At 51.7% G+C, this 9286-nt stretch overlaps 1 protein-coding gene across 1 annotated transcript in view; it reads left to right on the forward strand.

The window, feature by feature from the left end:
* TXLNA (taxilin alpha) overlaps positions 1-5141 on the forward strand; it is a 12730-nt gene extending 7589 nt beyond the window's left edge. Inside the window, exons 7-12 of the mRNA XM_007468709.1 lie at positions 690-884; positions 2641-2760; positions 2997-3071; positions 3583-3675; positions 3990-4085; positions 4815-5141. Of these exons, the coding sequence (XP_007468771.1) occupies positions 690-884; positions 2641-2760; positions 2997-3071; positions 3583-3675; positions 3990-4085; positions 4815-5141 (906 nt within the window). The remainder of the gene's footprint in view (positions 1-689; positions 885-2640; positions 2761-2996; positions 3072-3582; positions 3676-3989; positions 4086-4814) is intronic.
* Positions 5142-9286: the final 4145 nt, after the last annotated feature.

The following is a 9286-nucleotide window of genomic DNA, read 5'->3' on the forward strand; positions in this document are numbered from 1 at the left end:
CTTTCCCTATCAGTTTTATAAGCCTATCTCATTCTTTTTAACAGCATCATTGTATGGATATGCTGCATCTGATAGTACCCTAGTTAATGTGTTTTGTGTCGTTTCCAATTTTTCACTGTTACATGTATAGAGCTACAGTGAAAATTCTTGTTATATATATCCCTGGCTAATTACATGGAATTTATCCATAGGATAAATCTCAGAAGTGAAATGTCTGGGTTGAAGAATATGCAAATTTTAATAGATTTTGCCAGGTCGCCTTCCCACCAACAGTGTGTCTGAGTGCCTAATTCTGCACAGCCCTGCCAACCCTGGGAATTACTGAATTTTAACTACTTGGTCGGGGGGGCGGTGGTTCAGAGATAGAAGCACATTAAACTGAGACAGATAGGTCTTCCAAATCCTATTCTGAGGCCTGGAAGAGTAGGCCTCAGGAAATCCAGATTTCTTTAGAAAGGCACTTACGTGTATGCCTGCGTTTTTCTAGGGAGTCTCTGGCTCGATGTCACCCGATATACAGAGGGGTCCATTAGGAGCCCCCATTGCATGACCTTTTGGATCCTGGCTACTCCTCACTTGGAAAGCAGGGAGGGCTACTGGGAGAGAACATACCTGAACTGGTGGGGGAGCCCTGTGAGTCTGGCCAGGGGACAGTGGATGAAGGAGCTGGGGCTGACTTCTCTGCCCAGGAAGAAGGCGTGCAGCGGGCCCGGGAGGAGGAGGAGAAACGCAAGGAGGTGACCTCGCACTTCCAGGTGACACTGAATGACATCCAGCTGCAGATGGAACAGCACAATGAGCGCAATTCCAAGCTGCGCCAGGAGAATGTGGAGCTGGCTGAGAGGCTCAAGAAGCTGATTGAGCAGTACGAGCTACGGGAGGAGGTGAGGGGTCGCCAGGGGACTGTGGGTTCTGGGTGGATGCCGGTGCCAGGTAGCGCTTTCTGGGCTTCATCCCTTCACCCATTCTCCCTCCTTTCCTCGGGAGGGGAGTGATGTTGTACATCCTCATGTTGATGAGGGCTGAGGTGTTGAGAAGAGACTCGCCTGTTGCCACACAATCGCGGGTCCACAGCACCTCGTCCTAAACAGTAAGGCCAGGTGTCTTTTGGAATTAGAACTGTCCACGTTTTAGACTAGAGTTATGTTCATGGACTGGGTATTACGTAGCACCCCCAGCAGGGCCTTGTGGCAGCACCCCCAAATCAGACACGTTAATGCTTATGCAATAAAACTTCTGAGTATTCTCGCCTAGGTTTATAATTAACCTTACAATGCTTATTAGCCTTACAAGTTTATCTGCTTGCTTAGGGCAATTTCAGTTTTCAGAGTATTTTAGAATTTGAGGAGCTGGAACTGTGTTCAGTGATCGACTCTAGGGGCTGTGTCCTCTGATTACTTGCTGCTCTGCTGCCCCTGCCACTTGAAAGGGCAGGATATCACTCCCTTGGCAGGTGTTGGTTGCTGCCCCAGGCGCTCAGATCCCTCTCTTTGGGTCCCCACACGCCAGTCACTTGGCGTTCTGGGCTTCTGTTTCTTAAATGTTGTGAACAGGGAGATTGGCAGCTACCTTACAGGGCTGGACCAGGCCCCTTCCTAGACCATGGGGTGTGGTGGTGGGTGGGATGGGCAAGACTCTGCCCTCACAGTCCAGTGTAGTGATCACGTGTGCAGGGCCTGGAGGGGCCTTCCCTGACCCACCTCTTTTCCTGTGCTTCATCCTCTGGGATGAAGGCTGGTTTGAGAGGAGTTGGTTTGGTTCTTGTCCCTCAGCACTGAGAGATACGGAGGCTTCCTGAGCCACCAGAGTGAGGCACCTACTTCAAGTAGCTGAGGCCCCTCTTCCTCTTCCCTCTCCTTTCCCCCTGGTTCTCCCTGTGGGAGTGGAGGTGCACCCTGTCCCCAGTCAGATTCAGGCACTCCCATCCTGCCCCACAAGCCTCCCAACCATAGATCACAGGTGACTGAAATTCATCATGTCTCAAACTAGACGTGTCTCGAAGCCACCTTCTCTTCCCCCATCCAGAAAATACATCCCATTCTCCACCTCCCCGTTTTCAGTTGCTTTGACCTTTGAAGTAGCAGCACTCACGTTCATCACCTTCTCTCCGTCACTGTTTTCTCACCTGGTCCCAGTTCCCGGGGCTCCTCCAGCAGTCAGGACAGCCATTCCTTGGGATCCACACATCTGATCTTCACCTACAGTTACAGCAGATCTCTGCCAACTGAGCTCAGCTGTTATGTTGGTAGAGAAGTCGTGTTTGCCCTTCCTTCTCATTTACAAGGGAGTTGGGCTCCAGAAGTAAGGGTTCTCAGTCCAATGGAGTACGTAATCTTTCTTAAGGCTAGAGATTGGAGTGTATTTATTACTTGGCTTCCTGGGAGCTGATCTCATCCTTAAACCCCTGTGCTCGCTCTAGAGTGACTCAGTGGGAAAGACACAAGGTGAGGTTGGGCAGTAGACCTTCCAGGGACTTGGGGCCCACATCCTATAGGACACGTGGGAGTCCAGCATGTCAGACTGAGGTGGTAGGCTGGCAGTGCCCTGGTCTCTGCACATGGGGCATCCCTGCAGCCACTGGGCCTCCCTGAGAAAGGGAGCTCCTGACAGATGGACCCCTCTCATGATGCTTTCCTGCAGCACATTGACAAAGTCTTCAAACACAAGGACCTACAGCAGCAGCTGGTGGACGCCAAGCTCCAACAGGCCCAGGAGATGCTGAAGGAGGCAGAGGAGAGGCACCAGCGGGAGAAGGATTTTGTGAGGCTCAGGCCCCAGGGGTGGGGGTCTGGGAGGAGGCAGGTTGGGTTCTGGCTCAGCTTATAGTCAAGTTTGTACGGGAGAAGGTTGCTGTCTGGTCAGACCAGGGCACTGCTTCCTCAGACACCAGTCTGGGAGCAGGAAGCCTTGATGGGTTATGGTGCGTGTGGTGAAGAAAATCCAGACGTAGCCTCTGGGGGCTTCTGATGGGATCTGGGGTCCTGTCTCGGAAATAGCTCCTCAAAGAGGCTGTGGAGTCCCAGAGGATGTGCGAGCTGATGAAGCAGCAGGAGACCCACCTGAAACAGCAGGTGAGACTGTGTAGCCTCCCCCTGTGCCTTCGTGGTCCCCACGCTGAGCCCCATCCTGTGGGGAGGGAAATGGAACCCTCATTCTAGGACCACCTTGACTCCTGTGTGACCTTCCTAAGACTTTGTTCTCCCCGGACCCTCCCAGCACCTGTGTGGTGGTGACCAGGTGGCTAGGTGAGCTCAAAGTACTCGGCTCCTAGTCAGAATTGTGCTGCTTTTGAGGAGGTGGGGACGGAATGGGTGATTTCAATTACATTAGCTAGACTTCATTCTGGAAGAAAAGTTTGAAAACAAACATAAAAGAAAATACAAGTCACCCCCAAATCCTACTTTTTAGGCTTAACATTTTAGATTATATCCTTCCAAATACATGGTTTTTGTTTTGTTTTAAAGAAAACTGGTATCTCAAGAGAGTGGTTGGGTCAAAGGGCCAAGGGTGAGTCTGAGTGTGTTGACCAGAAGTGCCCTCCAGAGAAACCCAGTCTTACCTGTGGGCTTCTTTCTCACCCAGCTTGCCCTGTACACGGAGAAGTTTGAAGAGTTCCAGAACACACTTGCCAAAAGCAGTGAGGTGTTCACCACATTCAAACAGGAGATGGAAAAGGTAACAGTGGTCCAGACTGGGTGTGGCTGCAGGGGCATAAGCAGCTTCATTCAGAGTTGAACACTGGGCCTGCCTTCAGGAAGCCCCCTCCCTGGAGTGCTTCACGGGGAGCTGTTTACAGTAATAGCGTGATTGAGACCATAAGTAGGGTCTGGGTGGGCTGTATTTAACTGGAGACACCCTGGGGTGGCACAGAGGGCACTGACTGCGCCCAGTAATACCTTGCCCCCTTGGGATCGTTCCCCACTTTGGAGACACAGATGCACAGACAGCCTGGCCCCCGACCATTTCCTTTTATGTGTCACATAACCCAGATGACTAAGAAGATCAAGAAGCTGGAAAAAGAAACCACCATGTACCGGTCCCGGTGGGAGAGCAGCAACAAGGCCTTGCTTGAGATGGCCGAGGAGGTGGGCAGAGTGTGACCTGCATCTGGGCTGGGGGTGTGTGGCTCTTGAGTACTGGGCCCTTTCCTGTACATTGTACCAAGAAGTGATGCAGCTGCCGTGAGGTGGAGCTGGGATTCACATACATGTCCATCCAAGTCCAAAGGCACTGTCGGCTGTCTCCCCGAGGGAGGTGGTGAGCTTAGTGATAGGTCTGTAGGGGAAGCAAAGAGAGCAGATGGAAGAAAGGAGGAAAGGAGCAGAAAGAACAAGGGGTGCCAGTGATGCGCATAGCTTGCAAGCAGATGCAGAATCGCCCAGATAATTTGATTTTGTGGCTTGAGATGTTGGAGGAGAAAATAACTAATTGACAGAGAGGCTGCTGTGTGCCAGACCCTGCTGAGTGTTTAGATGTGCCAGTTCATTGAGCTCTCTTGAGATCTGTGAGGGTGACATTAGTAGTCCAGTTTAACAGATAAGGCAGTAGGCTCAAAAGCCAAGTACTTTGCTAAGGCCATCTGGTGGATAAACAGAGGAATCCATTGTCTCCAAACCATGCCCCTTCTCTACACCACACTGCCCCCAACCGACAGCCAAGTCTCAGCATAAACCAAGGCTGTTTACTTGAAAGCGGCCAGCTTTTTTACTCTGGTCGGTGCCCAGCGTTGTTAAAGTGTGAATGTTTACTACCAAGTGGCAGTGTTGGGTGGGGCGTTGATGACATGGAACTGAAGGCCCTATGTCTCTCCCTAGAAAACACTCCGGGACAAAGAGCTGGAGGGCCTGCAGGTGAAAATACAGCGGCTGGAGAAGCTGTGTCGGGCACTTCAGTCAGAGCGCAATGACCTGAACAAGAGGGTGCAGGACCTAAGTGCTGGAGGCCAGGCCCCCCTCACTGACAGCGGCCCTGAGCGAAGGCCAGAGGCTGCCAATACCTCCAAGGAACAGGGTGGCGAGGGGCCCAGGGTCCAAGCACCTAGCTCCCCAAGGGTCACAGAAGCTCCTTGCTGCCCCGGAGCACCGAGCATGGAAGCATCAGGCCAAACTGGGCCCCAGGAACCCGCCTCCATCACTGCCTAGGGAGCTGGGAAGGGAGCGAGCAGCCCAGCCAGGCCTGGCCCATGTGAGGCTCCCGCCACTGAGGCCCAGGGTGCTGTGACCTGGCTGCCATCTGACTCTTTGCAGTTTTGGATTTTGTGGGTCAGTTTTACGTACATATGGCATATGTGCAAGGCCTCATACATTTATATCTGTAAGTGTAAAACGGGCTTGCATCAGAGGTGGGGGTGTATACAGATGAAGTCAGTGGCTCTTCTGTGAGCTGAAGAGTCTTAAAGCGGAGTTGTCGTCTGTGGCTGCCGTCACAGTAAGCTGGCAGGAGAAGTGATTTGAGCGTTTCCCTGCCCAATTTGAGGCTCAGCCCTTCCCTCCCTGCTACCTTCAGGGCTCATGACAGGTGACACACCCAGGCCATGACTGTGTTCTCCTGTTAGTGGGACTTGGGCAGCTCTGGCTCTCCTAGCTCTCCTGGAAGCTCCTTTGCTTCTCTTAACCTGGAAAAGGGGTCGCCAGGCAGAGCATTGACAAGGCACTCAGAGCCAGTGATCAGACTGCTTCCCTACCTAGGACAAGGGACCTGGAGCATGTTGTGTGCGGGATGATGTGCTGGTAGGGAGCCCCTCAGCTTCCCCTGCGCTCCGGTAGTGCCAGGACCAGGCCAATGATGCTTCGCAGTAGCCTTATCATTCACAGGTGCCTCTGTAGCCTGCACAAATGATTGACAAGAGATCACCAAAAGGATTCTTTCTGAAGGTTTTTGGGTTTTTTTCTGTTTGTTTTTGTTTCGGTTTTGCACATGACAGTGTTTGTTTTGAGGATCTTCTGAGGAAGAAGGGGTGCTATGGTGGTGGTGCCTGGGTTCCTGGCCTCCAGTGCCCCACCCCCTCACCACCCCACCTGGCACCTTTGCCATGTTGGTGCTCAGGTTTCCTGCTTGATGAAGTCAGATTGTTTGTTTATAGTGAGAGAAAGGAAAGGGCTTCTGATGGCTTTGTCACAAGCTTACAATCCTGGGAGGCCACTGCTGATGCCACCACCACTGTCTCCATGCAGCAGTTGCTGGGCCCCAGGTCTAACTGTTCCTTTGGCTTCATGAGTCTGTTTCTGCTTCCTGCACCCACACCACCAATGTGTATTCTTTTGAGGTTTGCCGTGATTTTGTTGCCCAAGTAGTAAGAGCTGTGATATGTTCCCCTTGACATCCCACTTCTTCCTGTGTGGGAGCCCCCAGCTCTTATCTGACAGCTAATGGGTAAGAAGGAGACTCAGCCATTGACTGAGCCCCAGAAGTCCACAGAATGGCTGCAGATAGTTGTGTCTGTTTTCCTCTCTACCCCCACTCCCACCCGTCATACATGCTACTCTATACTCTGAAAGTCCTGCTGGTGGCAAACTTGCCAGTGTATTAGTCAGTCTTTGTACAGAACAATGTTATGGAACAGCAGAATGAGTCTTGGGTCAGGAAGCAGGGCTGCGCTGCGTTTGGGGGCCTATAACCCCATCTCCAGCTCGGCCTCAGCTTCAGTATAGCTGAGGGAGCCACAGACCAAGATGGATCGGAGGGTTAAGTTGTTGCTTCTTGCTGTATTTCCTTGAAGTTAATTCATTATCTTCTAAGTCCCTTCATCTTCCACAAATAGCCCGCTCTTTTCAGCCCTTAACTTAAATCCCTCAGATAATTAGGTCATGAAGAGTGTTAAGTACTCCTGAATTACGTTAGGACTTAGACCAGAGATGGCAAATGAATGGCACAGCATTTCGCCTCTTCCCCCCATGGTAGGTACCACTAATCTGCTTCGGAGTATTCCCTGCTAAGTCCCTGGTATATCCTCATTTCTCAAGATTCCCCCAGCAACTAGTATGAGTGTTGAGACCTATTTGCCATCCCTGGCTGAGATACTACTATGCTGAGGAACGTAAGAGCTGCCAACCCCATACGGGGTTTGCTGAGCTAAGGAAGTACAGAGAAGAGACAGAAGTTTCTGCCTGCCCCCCTTCAAAATGAGCAGGAAGGCCTGCAGTGACCCACATGATTGCCTGCCCCACTTCAGCTACCTCTTAAAGCCCATAGTGTTGGTGGGGAGGGGACTGTTGGAGCCCAGTGTGGTGTGGGAAATTATAGCCCTCAGAAACCAAGTCTAGCTGCTGAGGATCTACAGTGAGCAAGGTGGCCCCAGCTGTGCAGGGTAGAACCTCTGCTCTCACCTCCAGCCCCTGTCTCTAGGCATCCAGGCTAGGCTATGATTGGGGATCCCATTCTTCTTCCTGTTCGTTGACCAAATCTTAACCGATCACTACAGCTGCTCTGCTTGCTCTGCTTTCCAAAGTCAGCCCAGGTTTCTGGGTGCTGCCCACACCGGCCAGGGTCCTGGGCCAGATGAAGAGGTGGCCTATCCATGAGTGAAGACCAGTTCCTTCCTCCCTGGGGCAGGTCTCATGCCTATGACCTCAGTTTTAGGACCAAGAGCTGTGTTGGTTCTTAGATTGCTAGCCTTTCCTCCAGGGGACCACAGCAGGTGGGGCTCTGCTGACAGTAATTTGTGCTCAGGGTCTTGTCCAGCTGAGAGCTTCATGTACACCAGATTCTGAGATGAGAGGTGTCAGCAGCACTTTTAAAAAATTTTGTTTTCCGTGAGGTTTTTGGACCATGGGCTGCGCTCAGGCACTTTCTATAAGAGAATGTTATGTCTGTAAAAATGGTTATTTCCCCTCCTCCACCCCACCCTGGTGGCCCTTCGGAGGGCTAACCAAAAGGCTAGTGGAGCTGCCCTGGTGTCTATGGGGGAGGGCCGAGGCCTGCTGAGTTGGTTCTCCAGCTGCTGCTCCAGCCCTCCCACCTTGCACAGCACAGAGGAGGTCATCCTAGGGACATTCAGGCACCCGCCTGGGGGAAGGGTGCTGCCTTCTGTCCCTGTAACTGCTTCCCTTATGGCCCAACCTGGCTGTCCAGATTTGTTTGAAGCTGTGCTGACAGCTTTTTTTTTGTCTCTGTTTGGTATTCACAACAGCCAGGGACTTGATTTTGATGTATTTTAAAACCACATTAAATAAAGAGTCTGTTGCCTTAACTTTTTTCTCTCCTGACCTTCGTGGTCATTTGCTGCTTTTGGATCCATCCAGCCGCACTGATGTGTCCACATCTGCTACAAAGTCTCTGGCTCTGCCTTCCAACAGTCACTGCAGGCTCAGGACACTAGCAAATCCACTTCAGCTGCCTGAGTGGAGCCCTTGGCAAAGTTGGTGTGATGCTCATCATATATATATGATTTTTCTCAACCAAAAGTTGTCCCTGTCAAAAAAAAAATTGTCCTTGTTCCCTGAGGGTTTACAGGCTAGTGACGGGGAAAGGTGGTTTTAGGTACAGAAAGGTTGGTTGTGCTGTGGGAGCATGGGAGAGGTCCTGTTCCCTTCAGCAAGGGGATAGAATTGGATCCTGGAAGGGCCTTAGGACCCAAAGGGCAAGTGGAAGTTTGACATTTAGTGAGGAAGTGTTTGACAATGCAGGTGCACAGGAGGGTGGTGGGAGATGAGGCAGGGGCCAAATCACGCAGGTTAAGGAATTCGGGCTAGATCCAGGAGACACGGGCAACCGCCTAAGTTGTTTAAATAGGAAATCGGTCGAGTCCATGAGGAAGGCAAAAAGCAAGGAGACCAGAGAGTTGGGCACAGGCCAATGGGGGCCCAAATTAAGATGAGGGGACACTGTCATCACTGCCATTGGGGGCTGTCTGCCATGCATAGCATCCTTTTGGCACTGGCCCACCCAAGGGAATACACAGGAACCTCCAGGTTCCTTTGATTCCTTTCCTTGTCATTCCATGACAAGACCCAAACTGCACGTAGTCCTTAAGAATGGGCTGTTTCTAACTTCTGTTCACCCACCCCAAGGCTAGGTGTAAAAGTTGAGACTCCTATAATGGAGACATCCTACTGGTGGCCTCACCCAGCACCCTGTTCTCTGCCCTCCCTGAGCTGATCTGGCACAAAGGATTATATATGGATGCCCCCCAAATGGCAGAGACAAACTACCTTTCCCTCCAGGCCTCCACAGGCAGATAGGTCCACGCTGGCTGTGACAATCCCCACAAAACCTCTGCCCCTTCAGGCCAGGATCCTAATGAGTTGATAATGTTTCTGTGCCGGCCACATGGGTTGGTTCCAGTTAA

Source organism: Lipotes vexillifer, unplaced genomic scaffold (genome assembly GCF_000442215.2).
Source record: "Lipotes vexillifer unplaced genomic scaffold, Lipotes_vexillifer_v1.1 scaffold1261, whole genome shotgun sequence".
Taxonomy (NCBI): Eukaryota; Metazoa; Chordata; class Mammalia; order Artiodactyla; family Lipotidae; genus Lipotes; species Lipotes vexillifer.